Raw genomic sequence first — 21,090 nt, 5'->3', positions numbered from 1 at the left:
GACAGGGGGTTTGACATAACTTTTGGATAAATCTCAAGGTTGCAGTGAGACTGCCCGTTGGAGCGTAATTTTTGCTCTGATTTTACACCGGGAACCTCTGTTATCTTACACCGGGAACTTCTGTATTCGAGACATAACTAACAATATACAGTGTAAAAGTTTCATTGCCATGGCTGAATATCTGTGCTCGCTTACGCTGTGAATCGAGTCCCACGCCCGAGTACATATTGGCCCACTACAGTGACTCTGCCTCCTAGCAACCACACACACGAATCTCCCCCACTTCCGCGGGTTAAATGCTTCTTTTTCTGATTGCCACTTCCACAAATGTTTAACGATTTGCAGTTACGTAGCTTGAAAATATAACTTTACTCTTAAGGCTATTGTGGAATACGTTTGTTGCTTGTTTTGGACTACAACCGTATTTGTCAATTTTTAATGAGATTAATAGAAATTTAACATAAGAAAAGAAGTCTGTCGCCTTCTGAACCTGCCTGATATAAAGTACGATCTGATCACTGGTGTCATCTCCACTTTCTGTCTTGTTTTCTCCTATTTAATTTCAATATACTTAATTACTTGGTATCTACAATTCTTTGGTAGAGGGAATTCTCAAGATCCAGAACATTGCTTCCTTCATCCTGGGAAGCAATCCTTTGGGATCTATTTTGCAGGACCTCCAAGTCAAATATATTCTTGTTTGAATAATCAAAGACCACCTTGGGAGGCCTCTTCAAAGCCTATGGGCATTTGCAGAAGCACTCTCTGGCACTCCATCTCCTTCAATAAAGAACAATCTGGTTGAAAATAGATTTTGCTACATGTTCTCATGAATAGTCATAATTTTGGTTGTAATTTTGTGATCACGCCTACCAATGGAAAGCTCACAATTTTCCTGTTAGACGTATCCATTGTTTTGCTGCGATGTATATTCTAGACCACTTGCAACAGTGGTGAAGTATGAGATATATAATCCCAGCTCTTTCAAATAGTATGTTCTGTAACTAAATTTAGGCTATAAATAGCTATAACCAATTCAGTAACTCGGACTCAGACAGTCCCTGTTTGTGATGAATGAGTCAATATCTTAATGTCTCTGTGGCTATACTTGGTATTGACATCACAGGAATCAGGTTTATCATTATCACTGATGTATGTAATGAAATTTGTTGTTTCCTGGCAGCAGTACAGCACAAGGCAAAACAATTACTGTAAGTTAGAATAGAAATAAATAGTGCGAAAAAGAATAATGACATAGTGTTCATGGACCATTCATAAATCTGATGGCAGAGGGGGCAGAAGCTGTTCCTAAGACATTTGAGTGTGTGTCTTTAGACTCCTGTACCACCTCCCTGATATTTGTAATGAGATGATGACATTTCCTGAATGGTGAGGGTTCTTAATTATGGATACTGCCATCTTGAAGCACCACCTTTTGAAGATGCCCTCTGGTGGGGAGGCTTGTGCCCATGATGGAGTTGGCAGAGTCTGCAGCCTCTCTTGATGCATCGCTGCCTGGTGTGGAGGCTCCAATGCATACCTGGCAGTGATGCAACTCATCATAGTGTTCTCTACGGTACATCTATTTTTTAAAAAATCCTCCTGGAGTCTTTGATGACACACCAAATCTCAAATTCCCAATGAATAAGAAGGGATATAAATAGCCAGATTTACTCAGTGACCATTGCAGTGATAAGGCGCTCATCAATGTTGAGGGGTGGGCTTATCTGAGATGTGTCATGCAGCAAAATTGTCAAACTTACTACGGGGTCTTGACTTGCATCTGAAGTATCATGGCTATAGGTTACCTTCTAGGGGTTAATTGCTTTCCATATGAAAATGAGCGGAGGATCGTCTGTTCGCTACTAAATGATGGAGTGATTTACTCATTATCCTGTACTATTAGACATGATGTTTAATCTCCAACAAAACCCAATAATAAACAGCTGATGATGGTGAAGGCAATTGTGCAAAATTTTGATACATACAGAATTGATTTGCTTCTCATTTTTGTTATCCAGCTAGTAATTTGTTTTTGTTCAGTTTGTATCCTCAGTTAATAGATATTCTATTATTGAAGCAATTAGGGATTTATTGAGCCTTGTCTGTTGATAGAATGTGAGGAGATGTATTGATTTTACCTGGAGAGAAGTACCTTGAGACTTTTGGTGTAATGAGGTTGAGGGGTTTTGACTGTGTTTGTACTATAGGAATATTGTAACAAAGCAGAAAGATGTTGGAAATATTCAGCAGAGATGGTGATTGTTCACCTGAAATGATAACTGTCTTTCTTGGTGTAGTTTCTGCCAGACCTGCTGAGTATTTTCAATATTTACTGATTTGTTTCAGATTGCCTGCATTGACGGCATTTTACTTTTGGGTGTGTAAATACAGTGTACTGAAGATCTTTTCCGTGCACTTCCAATCCATATTTTTAAAGAAATGATACTGCAACAATGGAAACATTCTGCTCTTGCATCCAAATATCCTTTCAAGTGTGAGCCTCGACTTGAGTGCCAACAACCATAGATCTTAGAACCATTACACAATGCATTCATAAATCTTAATTGGCCTCCATTTTAAGAGAGTGCCAGCGCACATTATTTGAAGCTAGTTTGCTTTGGGTTACCAGCAAGTGTAACTGTATGCATTGTAAACAGGAAGGAAGAGGGGCTAGGGTTAAGAAATCCAATAGTTTTTGCTTCAGATTTCAAGAGGGTTGGAAGTGAAATACTCAAAGGCATAATATGGATTTGGAGAGGGAAATATTTTAGGAGAGTATAACAGGATGGATAAGATTTTTATGGGGTGAAGGGAGAAACACTCAGAAGCTAATCAAATGGCCAAGCAGGTGGAAGATGCAGGCTAAAATGGAAACATCTGTCTTATATTTTGAGAAAGATAAAATGGAAAGCATAAACTTGATTTATACTAAGTTTAAAATAATTACTTAAAAAATTTCCAAGAGTAAGGCAAGACTGACTCAATAAGTAGAGGCTCTTTATTTGTTATGTGCCATGTTGTATGATGTGGACATTCATGGCCTTTCCATGACCATGATTGTTCTTGGCAAATTTTTCTACAAAAGTTCTTTGCCATTGCCACCTTCTGGGCAGTGTCTTTACAAGACGGGTGATCCCAGCCATTATCAATACTCTTTAGAGATTGTCTGCCTGGCATCAGTGGTCGCATAACTAGGACTTATGGTATGCACCGGCTGCTCGTACGACCATCCGCCACCTGCTCCCATGGCTTCACATGACCCTGGTCAGGGGGCTAAGCAGGTGCTACACCTTGCCCAAGGGTGACCTGCAGGCTAGCAGAGGGAAGGAGCACCTTGCACCTCCTTTGGTAGAGCTGTATCTCCACCCTGCCACACTATAAATAGAGGAACAGAACACAAAAAAAAGTAAAAAAAAAATGAAGGCAGTGTTTAGGTCAGTGACTGTTGATTTCAGAAGTCCATTACATAAAAGACTTTGAAACTATGGACAATACATAATAATAGAACTGTTATAGTTGAGACCAATGGACAGTTTTCCATATTAATCCCATTACTTGGCACTCGGTCCATTGCTTTCTCTGCCTAAGCAACTCAGCTTCAACTATTCTCTCAGACTAAGCATTCCAGGTACTTGACATTCTCTGGATTAAGATAGTTCCCTTCATATCCTCTCTAAATTTCTTCTCCTTTTCCCTAAATCTACGTCCTCTAGTTTTATCTACATCTGCTACAGTGAAAAGTTTCCTTATCTATACCCCTCATAATTTTATATTCCTCAGCCGTGTTCTGTCTAGGCCTTCTCTGCCCCAGGGGGAATGGACTTCGTATTTCAAGTGCTTCCTCATAATTTGAAGTGTTCCATCCCAGACAATATCCTGGCCAGTTTCCTCGGCACCCTCCCCGACACTAACGCAACCTTTTTATACCTGGTGTCTAGGACTACACGCACTAGTCGAGATGATGCACGGTGCTGATTCAGCGGTATGATGCCAGGATAGGAGGTGTGTTCATGAGACAAGTCTCGATGGTTTAGACTTACTTTCATTGGAAGAAAAGCTGTGGTGCTCTGACTCTTTCTAAATGTAAGAACTGTTTAGAAGGATGAGTAAGAATCATGTTGTCCTTTATGTTTCAAGAACAGAAATGGGTAAAGGTATGAGAACAAAATTGGTTTTGTGTTGTGCGGCTCAAATTGACAGAGTTGTTGGGCTTAATGTAAATGCCTTTGTTTGCATTGCATCTTGTGCAACGAATGAATGTTCAACACAACACCATTGTTTAGGCGTGATTCAGAGCTGGATTTGTTTCTGTTCTGCTGGTGATTTTCACATGTAAATCAGTAAGGTTGGACATCACTGTACTTCAGCTGTAATTAAATGCTCATGCGAGCCTCTGCTGGGGCTCACCGACTGACTGTGTGCCATCAACAATTGTAGGTGCTCGCCTAGCATGACATTCAAATCTACAGCCTCCAACCCCAGAAGTACCAGGGCAGGATCTTTTTCTAAGTCATATGCTGTCATGATTTTGAAATATTTCTGTTCCTTCATGGTTATTTGGATCTAAATCTTGTAACTCAAGTCTTGCTCTGGCTCAAAAAGGCATGGCACCACCAACATCTGGGGAACAGTTAGGGTTGGACAATAACTCTCACCTTCCCATTGACACCCAGATGCTGAAGAATGGTGAACAAATTAAAAGAAAATCCTATCCTGAGACTTGGTACAAATGCTTCTGGAATGATTAACAGAATTTTGATCCAGATCTGGAGGACTGTATTCATTATTTTTTTAAATTACCTTGGTAAGCTAATAAAGAGAATAATATTTCTTACCAGTGATCTTGGCAGAAATGGGATTATATGAGGAAAACATTAATGTTTAAAAAAATTGAGACAATAAATTCATATACGTTTAGAAATCCTGTCTCATAACACTGCCAATGCATCCTACATATTTAACCTGAAAACACTTTCACTTTGAGTGAAGATTGAAATAGAAAAGTGGGACATACCATTAAGAACTTAGTTTTGGGAATTGATTTGATGCTGTAATCTGATGTAACATATGTTGGGAACTAGCATTTCAGTAGAAGTGGAATGGTGAAGTAACAGTAGTTAGGTCATAAATCAAATAACCTCATCACCTAGATTCCATAGGCATTTCCAAAGTGTCATTCTAAAGTTATCTTGAAATTTAAAAATAAATTTTACCTCAAGGTTCTTTAAAAATATTGAAATGAGAAGATATATTCTAATTCACTCTTTATAATTGTTAGACCATAAGACATAGGTGCAGAATTAGGCCATTCAGCCCATCGTTGTTACCTACTCTCAGATTCCACAAACATCAGCAGAGAGGTTTTCTGAATCTGGTTTTGAAAAATTGTAAATTGTCAGGATTTATCACAGAAACAGACTTAGCAGGCCATTGCTGGTGTTTATGAGTTGCAAGCTTCCTTCAGCCTTGCTCTACCTCCTTGGGTAGAAATAATAACTAAGTCATTAAAGAGGAAGTAATGACTTATTTCCTCAAGCTTTATTTTTGTTTGCTACACTTAAAGGAGAAGATTTTGGAGCTGTGTATAGCTTTTTGTGTTTTTAATGTAAATCTTTCCTAATTCATACACCAGGGATGTACGCACCGTGACACTTTTTAAAACAAGTTATTAAAAAAAAATCAAAGGTTTAAAGAAAGTACTAAATAAACATTGAAATGGACCTTCATGTTTGAATTATGCTAATACATACGAGTAATATGCATTATTACTACTCTCTGCTTACAGCTATTGCCACTGGCTAGCCTTCTTAATAGAGGGTGAAAAGAGGAGCCCAGTGTGTAAGCCCCCTCCTGCCAGTACAGAGCCTCTCCACCACCAAGACTCCTGCAGTGCCTCCTTGAGGCCACACACGGAAACTGGGTATCTTACGGTCCTAGGCTAAACTGCAGGGGATCTCGGAGCAGCAGTGGGCCCCAGAGATGTGGCGTGTAGGCCCACCACTGTGTGGACATGCCCTGGCGCCCGTCAACCACTATCCCAGCTATGGGCAAATAGCCCCACTGCCTTGTGGTGAGTCTGTTGAGACAAGGCTAAGGGAGCACACCCTGACAGGAAAGCAATGCACTGGCGGCACGCAATAGGCGGGCCTTAACAGACCAAGGATGCGGCAGCCTCCTGCAGCCAAGATGTTGGACCGGTTGTCCTGGGATCACCCTTGCCACCGGGATTTACCTCATCATGATGAAGATAGTGCTACTGGGGATGGCGCACCCCCTGTGGCACTTTAAAATCTTCCTTGCGCAGGTCTCCAGCTCTGACCACGGTGAACAAATGTTAAAAATCTATGTGTAATGGTATTCAAATGAAGCTCCATTTTGCATAGTCCTTCACACTGGCCTTGAAAAGGTAGATTGTGGAAAACTTTAACAGGTAGCTTTGGTGGTAGGTATTCAAACAACTGATCCATAACACTCTGGGAATTTATCGCAATCATAAAGAAGGATTTCCACATGAAAGGGGCACAATCTGTGGCTCACAAAGGAGGTGAAGGATAATGTTAAGTTGTAAAGTAGGGCATACAAAGTGGCAAGGGCTGGTCGAAGACCAGAGGACCGGTACATTTATAGGATCCACCAATAAAAGACTGAAACATGGACAAGAAGGGAGAAAATTGATTTTGGGAGGAAACTTCAAAGGTTTCAAAGGCACATTTAATATCAGAGAAATGTATACAATATACATCCTGAAATGCTTTTTCTTCGCAACCATCCATGAAAACAGAGGAGTGCCCCAAAGAATGAAGGACAGTTAAATGTTAGAACCACAAAGCCCCCCCCCGCAGTTCCCCTCCCTTCCGCACATAAGCAGCAGCAAAGCAACGAGGAACCCACCACCGAGCACTCAAGCATAAAGGAGAAAGAGGTGTCTCCGTTTCACAGCTGATTTATGATGTTAAAAGTTCCGAGCTCAGTGTCCAAAGGTCTCGGTTCTCTGGGCACACAGCCAGAGCTCTTTCGACTCCCATGACACACCAACTTCCTGCCGGGACACCGACCTTCAATCCGCCCATCTCCAGAGCCATGAGATCCCGGCCCTCTGAAGGTGAGCTAAGCTCTTAGGCTTTGCCCTTGGCATGTGGAATAATGCCTAGTTGTGAAACCCTGAGAGTGGGTCCCATTCCCACAAAGAACCGAAGTCAGCATGCAACTCCAGGTCAGGATCTTCAAAAGAACCCTGTAAAGGAAAAATAGAGATATTAAAGATGGAAATAGAGCTGTTTCAGATGCAAACAAAGGAATCACCTTTTAGTATTATAATAACTAAGCTCCGTCCTCTTGTGTGTAATATCAAAACAGTAAGAACTTCTGTGGATGTATACACAGGGAAAGGTGGCCAGGGCAGGTATGGGACTTGTAAAGAACAAAGCTGGTTAGTTAATAACAGAAACAAAGAAATGGCAGGAATGGTAAAAACGTCAATCTTCACTGTAGAGGAAACTGCAAGTATCCCAAAGACCAAGATTCAAATAATAGAGAGGAACTTGTAAAAATGCCAATCACATGAGATAAAGTACAGTGGATTCTGATTAAATGGGAGATATCATGGCCAGTACAATTTGGCCCAATTAGCTGAAGTTTCATGGAAATAGTTAAAAATGTATTAAAAAATAAACCATTGAATAACAAATTATGTATTTAAGTGAAATGCAGAACAAATTAGAACACTATCAATACTACCACAGTACTATACAACTGTGTTTTAGTTCTTGATAGTTATCGCCAGAGGAATATGCTGTACACTGCTGCATTCTATTGATAGACTATAAATTAACAAAATCAGCGCCGCCACCTGGTGCAGATAATGGACTGCCTTCATACAGTGCTTCAATGATTACATCCTTCAAATCTTCATTTTCATTGTAACATTCAAGATGATTATTGATCCTTCAAATTATGCATAGTTCCTAACTTGTTGAAGTCATGAAATTATTTCATTTTCACTCTTGGCCATTTCTGGCATCTTGAAGCCAGAATGCTTGAAGCTGCAGTTAGAAAAACAGTTCTCAATTGGCTTACTGCTTATTTCTCACCAACTATCTGTGACAAAAATCTGTTTTTTGAGCACAAGCACATGCAACTGAGTTATTTAAAAACTGTTTGCTCTAAACATGGTGTAGGGTCTAATGCCCACACAAGTGCACGCGACTGATGCTAGATGGAAGCTGTTTTCCATATTTAACTAATTTCTTTCCCCTCCCCCTTCTCTCTTTTTTCCCATTCCCCATACTGGTTCCCCTCTTAACACTTCTAACCTGTCCACCTCCTCCCTCTGATGACCCTCCTCCTTCCCTTTCTCCCATGGTCCACTGTTCTCTCCTATCAGATTCTTTCTTCTTTAGCCCTTACCGTCTTCCACCTATCACCTCTCCTTTTCTTACTTCACCACCACCTCCCCCCGCACCCACATTCCCCCTCATCTGGTTTGACCTATCACCTGCCAGCTTGTAATCCTTTCCCTCCCCCCCACCTCCTTATTTTCAGTCCTGGTGAAAGGTCTTGGCCCAAAATGTCGACTGTTTATTTCTCTTCATAGTTGCTACTTGACCTGCTGAGTTCATCCGGCATTTTGTGTTTGTTAATGATCAAAGTCTGTGTCTTTTTCTAGGGTGATGACTTTCTTTCATCTCTACCCTTTTGAAATCTGCCATCAATAAACTCATTAATAAAAAATAACTCTTTTGCTCTCCTTTCATTGAGTCTATGACATGACCTAGATGCTATTTTCAAGTTCCTGAAAGTCATGTCATCTCCCAAATCTGTTCTCAGCTTTCCTGCAGTTCCATGTTTAGGATTAAATCTCTGGCTATGACTTTGATTAGGACGTGATTGAAATAGTCCTAATCTATATCACAGTGATATGAAGTACGACTGACTTTCTGACTTTGTTGAGATACTCAAGCAGTTCCTCATTGACAGTCCACCTTATTGAGCCAGTGCTTAGTTCATTTCTGGTAGGAGATGAAGAATCTTAATGACTTGTGTTTAGATCTCAATACAGTTACCTCTATAGTGTTTGGCCCTCTGTTTTCTCATTTAAATTATACCTCTGTTTTACAGCATCCAAAGTAACATGCTTGTAATAATGATCAGGGAGGCACAGAGGGAATCTGTAATTACCGACAAGTACCTTTATTGTCTTAACAGAAGTACACATGAACTTGCACAACCAAATACCTATGTGCACACCCTCTAAGTTTCTCTGACCTTCCATGAACAGTCAAAGAACAGAAAATATAATACTAGTTAAAAAGGAGTTTCTACTGCTCACCACATGTTCCTTGCAGTCTTCCAAGTAGATGGCGACAGATTTGACCAAGGAAGAATTTTTCCATTCCCTCATTCTGAGAATCGGGACTTTTGTCAAGGAAAGGAAACAAAAACATGTAGGTTCCTGCCTCCCCATCCTGAAATGAAATTGGATGGGGGAAAAATGATGGAAGGCCTGACTCCAAAGATAATTGGGAGTCTTGATTGGATGGGCTGGAAAACAGATAGAAAATATGGACTTAAAATGATTTACGATTGAAACTTGAAACTGGGAATAAGAGCAGAAATTACATGTGTGTGTTACAGGTTTAATTCAATATGATGAGAATAATGTGAAATTGACAACCCCAAAACCTCAAGCAACTGGAACTACACCAGAGTCTAGATGTAAGACCCAGTGTAGCACAAAGGGGTATGATCAGGTTTAGGAGATACAGGGGAATTTGTCACTTTGGTACCAGCAAGTGCAGATAATTTTTAATCTAACTGAAATAATGGTGCCTGAATAGTGCTCATCTACAATGAGACAGTTATTTTCTTGGAAGGCAACTAAGCAGGAGAGAGTTTAAGCAGTCAAAATTAGAAAAAGAAGGGACTTTTGGAACTAGTGGAATTATGTTATGTGTCAACGTTTGCAATGTCTATGTTTTAGATATAGCAGAATTAGGAAACCAGATATAGTCTCTTCAGCAGAAAATGTGGGATATTACTGGAGAAAATGATCAGAATCAGATACACACTAATGAAATTGGTCAAAGTGCATCACAGGTAACTTTGAATACAGTTAAATTTCTGAAGCTCTTCAAGATGCAACAAATTTAATAATTGACTGGTTAGATCTCCTTTCTAAGGGAACACATAATGCTGAGATTTGAGCTACGTATACTAGTTCTTTGCTCACCATGATTGGTACAAAGTTATTACAGCTTGATGCACATAAAGCACCAAATTAGGTGTCAGATGAGCAACTAAATGAAGGGGTTGGGGAAGAGTGTCCTTGTGTCATATTAGAAGTCTAATATTAACCAACAGAGTTCTGGGTACCTGTGATTACAGTAAAGGAAGGTTTTATGTCAGTGTGGTATTTCATATTCCCCGACATGGAAATACTTTAACTTACTCTTTGAAGGGAGTTCACATTGTGCATTAATATCATGAGAAGACTTGGATATTCTTAAGTAACCTACCAACATGCTATTGTTATGAATGGTCCCGGGAAAGGGATGGATTTACCAAGATGTCATAAAAGGGGAAAACCACTGGTCTTGTCCTGAAGAGATGACAAGAAAAAACTTCTAGATTCTGGTTTCAGTACTCATGAGAATTCTTCATTGTCTATTCTGCCTGTAAATCATGAGCTTTCCTTACAAAATGCATTGGTGGGACAGATATATTATACTAAGGGATGGAAAGAGTGTCCTTTGGAAAGTCACAATGTTGTAATTGGGAGTATGACTTTAGATTTAGCTATTGCCTTAGCCAGCAGCAGACAAAGTAATGATGAAGGAGAACTTCAAGATCCAATGCACTGGTCAGTACTTGTGGGATTATGCTGTTACCGAGTTGCCAACTCATTTGGCTGTAGATCGGACATGAGTTGTGGAGGAGGCAAAGGAGATAATCCATCAATAGACTAAACATACAAGAGTTATTAGGACATGTCGATAAAGCAAATGAAATATTGAGTGACTCAGACTGATGGGATAAGTTTTGGATTTGAGGATCAAATGTTCAAGTACATCCATGGGTGAGGATAGTATTGTATGTTGCAGTACTATCAATTTTACGTACCCTGATAATGGTGTTGTTCAATGTGTATCACCTTAGAATGTGGAAGGCTGAGGTTGTGCAAAAGCAAGATGATGATGGTTTTGTAATACAGAGAAGGTGATTGTCTGTAGACAGAGTGTATGAATTTCGTAAGTAAATGGTACCTTTATCTTTGTATAATGTAACTGTTGCTCACCTGCTGGGGGTTCATGGCAGTCTTACCTGTAGTCAATAGAATAGAGAAGGATAATGATCCTAGGATAAATAGGATCAAGAAGAGGGAGATTTTGGCCAGAAAGAGCTACAGTTTACAAATCAGTAAATTCAAATGAATCAAGGACAATGGAAGCAGACAGACCAATTGCCTTTGTTCTTGCCATAAGGAAGGATATGGAGTTGCCATTTTATGAAGAGACTGTGCTGTCTATTTTATGAACTAAAGTCGCTTCGCTTGATCAGTGTTTTAAAGTTGACACACACAATGGGATAAGCGTCCTTTGTCTAAGATTAAACAGGATTGGGAAAAGAAACTTAATTTGACTTTTATGAGGGAAGATTGGATGCGGATATTGAAGTTGGTTAACTCTTCTTCAATTTGTGCTAGCCATTCATTGATTCAATTTAAAATTGTACATCGTTATCATTTGACAAAGGAGAGACTTTCTAAAATTTTTCCTAATGTTAATAGTCATTATGATAGATGTAAAACTGAGATAGCTACACTGACACTTATGTTTTGGTCTTGTTCTATATTGGAACAGTTCTGGAAGTCGGTTTTCTCAACAATTTCTAAAGCACTTAAAAATAATTTACAACCTAATAAATTAGCTGTGCTTTTTGGAATAGTTCCTCTAAATATTCATGGTATTTCTGTGTCTGACCAACATGTTATTGCATTTGTTACATTGATAGCTAGGAGGGCCATTTTGTTGAAGTGGAAGGATACAACAGCTCCCACTTCGTCACAATGGTTCTCTCAAGTGATGCTATGTCTTAGTTTGGAGAAAATTAGAAGTCGAACCTTTGAACCTTTATTTGATTTTGCGAAAAGATGGGGCTCATTTGCCTGTTATTATCATTTGAGTTAATTGATATAATTTTTCCACGATCTAATTGTAAAATCTTTTAGTATATTTTCTTTTCTTGCTGGCGGTTTGATGTTTATTTTTGTATACGCATGGCTCCAGGGTTGTACACCTAATGGGTTCTCTTTTTTTTCTCACTTTCCTGCTTAGTAGGTTTTTTTTGTTATCACAAAACTTTGTTTTCAATCTTTAAGATGATGGGTTTTTTTTTGAGGCATTGTAAGTGTTGTTACTTCAATGTACTCATGTTATTTTTCCTTATATATACAATAAAAAGATTTGAAAAGTAAAGTTGACACAATGATGCCTCAGGTAATCTGAACTACGGATAATTTTCAAATTAGAAAGTTATTTGTGAGGTGTTCTTTGGTTGGATATAGCATGCAGGTTTTTGACTGTTGGGGTCTGAATCTGCTCTGCATGATTCAAGCTGGTTGCTGATTGAGAAAGAAGAGCCATAAATTACCGATTGTCACTTGCTGGGAAGAAGGCAATAAATAGACGCTGGCTTAGAGTGGAGCCAATAGAAAGGTGTTAAAGGTCAGGCACGTGATCCACAGCCAATGACACTGGAAGGTAACATTTGAATTGATGAGTATAAAAGCAGACACTTCAAGTGTGCTGGCAGCAGTAACTCTGTAGGAGACCAAATTTCATGGTTGTGAGCTGCCCCCAAATACGTGGAGGTTCTGTGCCTCCCTGATCATTATTACATCATCACCTTGCAATGACCAACTGGAAAATCCTACTTTATTGTACACCAGGTGCCTTGATGACTCAGTGCATGTTTATCACCCGGTCCTATTTAACATGAAATTCCCTTAAAGCTACCAGGGGTCGTTGCCAGTGAACCATCCCTTGATTACCATTCTCAGGCTGATCCAGCGTATTCGCAGGTTTGACATGCAACACTGAGAGTGCAGAATGATGTTGCTTCCGTTACAAAAACGTGTATTGCGAATCCACGTATCCCACATGGTCACTGGAGGGACAAGAAGATGGGTGAGGGTCACCTGTTGCTGTAACCCTCAAGCTCCATAACTTGAGCTTAATCCAAGACTCTGTTTTGTTCAGCCAACCTCTCTCTGCTTGTATTGGCTTCCCTTCTACTGACACCTCGAACCTGCAGAATTCCGAGCCTAGTTTTTTTTGGATGTCCATACTTCTTTTCAGGCTGCCTTTGATGTTGTTGCTTTAGTTGCCTTGGCGCTAACCTCTCCCAAAATCTCTCAAAGTTCTAAGTAAAATTTATTATCAGAGTACATCAGATATTCTATATGTCACCACATCCAACCCTGAGATTCTTTTTCTTGTGGGCATATTTAGCAAATCTATAGAACGGTAACTGTAAGCAGGATCAATGAACAACAGACTGTACAAATGCAGATAAAAATAAATAGCAAGAGATAATGAGAGCCTGAAATCTAGATAGAAGTGACCTTAAAGTGAAATTGTCAGTTGTGGGAGCACCAGAAATAGAATGAATGTAGTTAACCCTTTTTGTTCAAGAGCCTGATGGTGTGATGCCTGAGGCTCTTCTACCTTCTACTTGATGGCATTAGTGAGAAAAGAGCATGGCCTGGGAGGTGAGTGTCTTTGATGATCGATGCTGCTTTTCTACTGCAACATTTCACATTCCTCCACTTTTGATCTGGATTTAAGATTAAAGCTTTGAACAAGGTTATAGCTGGCTGCTCTTACATCATCTGACACCTTGATGATATTTGCCTGAAGTGACTAGAGACTAATATTGTCATGGTATTAAGACTGGTTTAGAAGTCCCAGATTTTGTAATATTACCACAGTGCTTGAGTCTTTAGGCTGTATTCTGTTTTTAAAGTTTTTCTTGCCAAAGTGGATGACCTAAGATTTTCTTGCTTAGTGTTCCTTCCATCTGTCATGTCCTCATCTTTTCATTTAACCTGTCTGTGTGCCACAGAAATTCTTCTGCCTCCTCAACCCATTTTTGTATCATGGTTACACCTGGACATGTTATACTTGTGGCACTCATTCAATATTGATCCGTGGGGCATTTCCTACCAGCCAATCTATGGGAGCTGTTCTAGAATTAGCAGACTTTTGGAACATGAAAAACAGTGTATCACTGTGTTCATAGCCATCAGTTTTGAAATTGGCGCAGGTCATCAATTTCTGGAGGTTTATCAGATTTCAGTATTTTCCAAAAACTACTTTCAGCTCCTTACTCATGTTAGATTGGAATTGTATGAAACTTTTTCTGTACCTCTGTGAAAGCAGACGCAAATTTCTTAGGAGCGCAAGTACATAGTTCCCCGAACGTGGTATCACTGGTAGACAGGGTGGTGAAGATGACTTTTGGCACCTTGAACTTCCCCAGTCTAGGCATCGAATACAAAAATTAGGATGTTGCTACACTTGTACAAGACATTGGTGAGGATGTATTAGGTTCAGTTTTGGCCACCTTGCCATAGAAACAACATCATAAAGCTGGAAAGAGTGTAGAGGAGATTTACGAAGTTGTTGTTGGAGAATGAGGGGTGATCTTGTAGAATTGGGTATCAGGAACTTGAGGGCTTGGGTTCAAGCAGAGAGGGGAGAGTTTTAATAAGAACCTGCGGGGCAACTTTATCACTCAGAGAGTGGTTAGCACATGGAACGAGTTGCCAGAGGAAGTGGTTGAGGCATGTACATTAACAATGTTTAAAAGGTTCTTGGGAAGATAAATGGGCAGGAAAGATCTGAAGGGATATCAGAATTAGAATCAGGTTTATTATCACTGCTTATATGAGGTGGAATTTGTTGCTTTGTGACAGCAGTGCCATGCAAAGACAAAATTGCTATAGGTGATATAATAAATAGATGGTGCAAAAACAGCAAGGAATAACAAGATTGTGCCCATGGGTTCATGGACTGTTCAGACATCTGCTGGCAGAGGGGAAGAAGCAGCTCCTAAATCGCTGATGGTGGGACTTCAGGCTCCTGCCCCTCCTCCCTGATGGTAGAGATGAGAAGAAGTCATGGTGACAGTTCTCAGTGATGGATACTGTCTCTTGAAGATGTCCTCAATGGTGGATATGGGCCAAACATGGGCAAAGTGACCAGCTTAGATGGGAGTCTTTATCAGCACGGACCAATTGGACCATGACTTGTGTGACTTATGCAATTCACCTGCCAGTCAACTTACTCTCTGAAGATACTTTCTCTTGCCTCAGATTGTAAAGTACCCTTCTTAAGTTTGGTAATCTTTTCCTTTTCACCCATCTATAGAAATTTTTACAGTTCTTTTAATATATATTTCTCACTATGTTACTCTCAAATTCCACTCTCTGTTGCTTGTCAGTTTTGTGATCCTCCTTTGTCAAATTCTGAAATGCTTCTGATCCTCGGGCTTACTGCTCTTGTTGGCAACATTATACACATCTGCCTCTGACTGAATGTCTTTGTGTGGAATGAGCAATATCCTTACTTTCAGTTTTCTCAGGCACCCATTTTTTCCTCGTCCATTGATCACTGCTACTTCCTGTTCTCACCTACAATTCATCCTTGCTGCCAGCTCCCCCCCCACTCTATTTCACATGGGCTACCTCCTCACTCTTTTCTTTCCTTTCTTGTTTACTTCCATTTCAGGACGCAGGTTAGGAACAAGTATGGACTCGCACAGCTGGTCTACACACCCTTCCCTCCCCATTGCTCGTGGGTCTTGCACTCCATCCTATTCCATTCTCCCAGTCTTTCCCTTGCGTGTGTTCTGATGGCTGTACCTCCCACACCAGATTTCTCTTGTCCTTTGCCATAACCATGGTTTCCTCTCCACCGTAGTTGACCAGGGTCTCAACTCATCTGTCATTTCGCGGTCGCACTCTCTTGCTTTCCACCCCAGCAGCCTCCACGGTCAATGGGTCATCTTTGTAGTGTTGAACTTGTGTTTCCTTTCTGCACGTGCTGCTTCACTTGCTGAGTATGTCAAGCATGTTGTCTTTTTGCTTAAAATTCTTGGTGGTGGTTGCCTTATTTTTGAATTAACTAACAATATTTGAAGATTGGTTCTGGTTTTGGACTAAATTTCACCTTTTGTGACCACCACTGACACCCTTTTTGTCTACCCTTGTCCCATTCCCCTCTCAGTCAGACCCCACTTCAGAATTCAAAACTCAAATCCTGAAAACCTGAAATTTCAACGTAACAACGTCCACGGCTGTTGCACCATTTGTGACAAAGTTAACTTTGCTGTTTGATTAAAAAGTTATTACAAAGCCCCATGCTTCACTGTAACTTCACAGGTGGAAATCTGGTCAAAGAACGATCTGGTTAACACCCTCAATTTTGCCCAACAACCAAGATGTGCTCTTAGATTTTTTTTACAAATGAGGCGACAAAGCTTGCAAGCTTTTCAAGTATTAGATTTTTAAGAAAGGAATTGATAAATTGAAATCAAACAATATAAATAAAAGTGCTACAGCCTCCAGAGCTGGGATCAAAGTTCACCAGCAGATGAGATGTCCTAGAGACCCACAGCACCGAAACGGGCCCTTTAGGCAGTCTAATCTGTGCTGAACTGTTACTGTGCAACGACTTTGGGTGAAGAGTTGTAAATACGTGGAATTGAATCAGTAGGTTGAATAAGTGGCTGGATGGTGGTGTAACTTGCTTTTATTGAAGTCCGTGGGACTATATTAGCACAACTTACCAAGCACATTCATAAGACCGTACAACATAGGAGCAAAATTAGGCCATTCAGTCCATTGAGTTACTGTAGCTCCACCATTCCATCATGGCTGACTAATAAAAAACCTATCAACCTCTGCTTTAAATATCCCAGTGACTTGGCCTCCACAGCCATCTGTGGCAATGAATTTCACAGATTCACTACCATCTGCCTAAAGAAATTCCTCCTCGTCTCTGTTCTAAATGGATGCCCCTGTCTTCTGAGGCTGTGTCCTCAGGTCTTGGTGCCCCCCACTATAGCAAGCATCATCTTCCCATTCACTCTATCTAGGCCTTTCAATATTCAATAGGTTTCTATGAGATCCCTCCCTCATTTTCCTAAACTAATGAATGCAAGCCCAGAGCCATTAAACACTCCTCGTATGTTAACCCTTCCATTTCTCAAATCATTCTTGTGAACCTCCTGTGGACCTTCTCCCATGGAATCACATATTTTCTTAGACCAGGGTCCCAAAACTGCTCTCAATATTCCATTTGCAGTCTGACCTATGCCTTAGAAAGCATCAGCTTTACATCTTTGCTCTTTTATTCTAGTTTTTTTGAAATGTATGCTAACATTGCATTTGCCTTCCTTACCACTGACTCAGCCTGCAAGTTAACCTTTAGGAAATGCTGCACAAGGGCTCCTAAGTCCCTTTGTACCTTCCAATTTTTGCATTTTCTTTCTGTTCAGTCTATACCTTTACTCCTTCTTCCAAAGTGCTTGACCATACACCTCCCTACACCATGTTCCATCTGACACTTTGCCCATTCTCCCCATCTGTCTTAAGTCCTTCTGCAGACTCTCTTCTCCCTCAACAGTCCCTGGCCCTCCACCTATTCAGTTACAATCCAATTGAGCATGAATTTTCAAATGTACCTGCATGGCAATTTAAAATGTTCTTTGAAAGGAATCTGTTAAATAGTGCTGGTGGGGTCATGAAAGGAGCTATATTAATGCAGATTATTGTTTATAAACACTGGCACCTCTGAAATTTGATGTATTAGCCAAGTTGGATTTCTTTCCAAGGATTAGAGACTATATCTGCTTTCTGTATTCATGTTACCTGGAGGATATAGTTCTTAAATACTTCTTTTTACTCGGAACAGGTCCTCTCGCACAGTCTGTGCACAGTATTGCAAGTACCTCACAATCCAGTGGCTTTGGAAAACCACTTTAAGGACGATGATGAAGGACCGGTTTCCAACCAGGGATATATGCCGTATTTGAACAGGTTTATCTTGGATAAGGTATTTTATTTTCTAGATTTGTATAAAAACCTAACAGTTAGACTCTGATATATATTACAAGCATAGAGTTTTAAAAAAATATATGTGGTCTAATGGAAAACCAACTCTTATAGTGAAATTGAAGCCTTTTAGTTGTGAGTAAAGCAATATTTTGGATTTTTAAGCATGTGTTTTCAATTGGTGAAGAAAACTTCATCCACAGCTAACTACAGAGTTTAACGATTACTCAAATCAAAAGAAGAGCCTTGTAATATTGCCAGAAAGAGCTACAGGCGTGAGAATTGGGAATGTTTATGATCACTATAAAATCCACAGAGGGGGACTGTGGAGTGAGAGTGTGAACTGGGGGGAAAAAAAACAAGAGGAAGTTATACATTCAGTGGCCACTTTATTAGGTACTGACAGTATGTGCTGATATATATTGGGTACTTCTGTATGTTCATGGTCTTCTGTTGCTGTAACCCATCCACTGCAAGATCTGATATGTTGTGCATTGAGAGACGATTTTCTGCAGGTGCTGTTGTAACATGTGGCTCTTTGGGTTCCATAATCACCTCCCTGTCAGCTTGAACCAGAGTTACCATTCTCCTCTGACTTCTCGCATTAATAAGGCATTTTCACCCACAGGACTGCTGCTCACTGGGTGTTTTTTTTTATTTTGGCACTGTTCTCTGTAAGCTCTTTCAGTTGTGTGTGAAAATCTCACCGGATTTCTTTATTCTTCATTCCTGGTCTGTTTGAGCACAGTCAGTGCAGTGAGAATGGCCCGGGGGCTGTGTTTTGTTCTGTGTGTGAGCTGGGGGAATTCTGGGAGACCTCCAGCCTCCCGGATGACCACATCTGCACCAGGTCCGCCGAGCTGCAGCTCCTCAGAGAATGTGTTAAGGAACTGGAGATTGATGACCTTCAGCTCATATAGAAGAATGGGGATGTTACAGAGAGCAGCTACAAGGAGGTAGTCTCCCCTAGGTTGCAGGAGGCAGGTAACTGGGTGACTGCCAGGAGAAGGAATGGAAATGGGCAGCCGGTGCAAAGTGGAATTGGTTTGCCACAGGCGACTGTGGAGGCAATGTCATTGGGTATATTTAAGACAGAGGTTGATAGATTCTTGATCAGTCAGGGCATGAAGGGAGGAGATTGGGGCTGAGGGGAAAATGGATCAGCCATGATGAAGTGGTGGAGCAAACTCGACGGGCTGAATGGCCCAATACTGCTCCTATATCTTACATTCTTATGGAGATCAGCAGTTCCTCAAGCTACCCTGCCTGGCACCAACACATGGTCAAACTGACTTAGATTACATTTCTTTCCTATTCTGATGTTTAGTCTGAAAAAGAACTGAACCTCTTGATCATGGCTCTGTGCTTTTATACTTTGAGTTGCTGCCACATGATTAGCTGATTAGGTATTTGCATTAACAAGCAGGTGTACAGGTATACCTAATGAAGTGGTCTCTAAGTGTGTATGTACAAGGGAGGTATCACAGGCATATCAGATATGAGGCTCAGATTGGAAAAATTATCATGGATGAAGGGGAGATAAACAATTTTTACCTATCTTCATAGTAGAAGGTACAATAAGGGTATTAGAAATTAAGGGTATTAGGAATCCAAGAGTCCAATAGGTATGAAAACTTTAGTACAGATCGACCTTCACTAATCCGGCACCACTGGGACCTGAGGAGTGCCGGATTAGTGAAAATGCAGAAGTTACAGAAGGATCACATTAAGCATAATCAGTGCCGGATTATCGAAGGAACCGGATTACAGGTAGTCGGATTAGTGAAGGTCGACTGTAATGAGATCAAGGAACACGAGGGATAATTTTCCTGGACAATCATGACCTAATCCTTACATAATCTTAAGCCTAATACACTCAAACCAATGCTTACCTACACACCTCCACAGCTGAGTACTCATTCCCTACAATCCAACATCATCCCCTTCCACACTAACCATAAGTAATAACTCCTCCACCGTAGCATATTCATAACCATAAATCTTAGCACTTGTGTAAGGAGGAGGAAGATCCCAGTAAAAGCAAGTGTTGGACCAGGTTAATGAAGGTGTGGGCCAGATCAAAGTAGCAGGGTCGTGTTGCACTGAATTTCCAGTAATGAGATCAAAAAACACAAGAGGGATAATTTTCCCACCGCCCGCATAACTACAATATTGTACTGCTGCCGCCAAGTTCAGAAATATCACAACATATGCCAGTGATATTAAACCCATGACAATGCTGTGTATTCAGTTCCTATTCCAGAGCACAAGAGTACCAGGAAAGTACCAGGGAGTGGTACACAGTCGGGTGACACTTTAAACTGGTGCCTTGTCTGTTCTCTCAGGTCGATGTTAGAGATGCTGAGGCAAAATTCCTATCTATTTCAATTAAAAAAAAAGGGACAGGGAGTTAGCCTTTTGTTTACATAGTTAAAAAGAGTTTATCTGGTAGTATCATATTGCTACCTGTGAGACCTTGCTAAGCACTCATAGTCTGCGCTACATCCTTCATTTACGTTGAAAGTACTTAGCAAGCTGTTGGGTGTTGAAGGACATGAAAGAATAATAAATGCTACAGAAAAGAAGTTAGAGTAATTTATGGGACTATAGGCTGACAAATTCCCAGAATCACACATCTATAACCTAAGGTTCTAAAAGAAGACATAGAACATTTCAATGATGATCTTCCAATATTTCCGAGACTGAGGAGTAGTTCCGTTAGATTGGGGCCTTGCAAATCTATCAACTCCCCAAGAGTCAGAAAATAGGGAGCAAGAGATCAATTAACATGACATTCTGGTATTATGACAGTCCTGATGAAGGGTCTCGGCCTGAAATGTTGACTCTTTATTCATTTTCATAGATGCTGCCTGACCTGCTGAGTTCCTCCAGTATTTTGTGTGTGCTAGTGTGAATTTCCAGCATTTGCAGAACTTCTTGTGTTTATAACATTGCATCATCTGTATATGGGT

General features: G+C 40.4%; 1 protein-coding gene across 2 annotated transcripts in view; it reads left to right on the top strand.

The window, feature by feature from the left end:
* The window catches only part of LOC134353662 (switch-associated protein 70-like), a 154,688-nt gene that overhangs the window by 30,987 nt on the left and 102,611 nt on the right, over positions 1 to 21,090 (top strand). For both annotated transcript variants that reach the window (XM_063061853.1, XM_063061852.1), the window contains exon 2: positions 17,979 to 18,119. In XM_063061853.1, coding sequence (XP_062917923.1) covers positions 18,087 to 18,119 — 33 coding nt within the window. In that variant the 5' untranslated portion in view covers positions 17,979 to 18,086. The remainder of the gene's footprint in view (positions 1 to 17,978; positions 18,120 to 21,090) is intronic.

This window comes from Mobula hypostoma, chromosome 11 (assembly GCF_963921235.1).
Source record: "Mobula hypostoma chromosome 11, sMobHyp1.1, whole genome shotgun sequence".
NCBI lineage: Eukaryota > Metazoa > Chordata > Chondrichthyes > Myliobatiformes > Myliobatidae > Mobula > Mobula hypostoma.
This window is presented reverse-complemented; position numbering and strand designations above follow the sequence as displayed.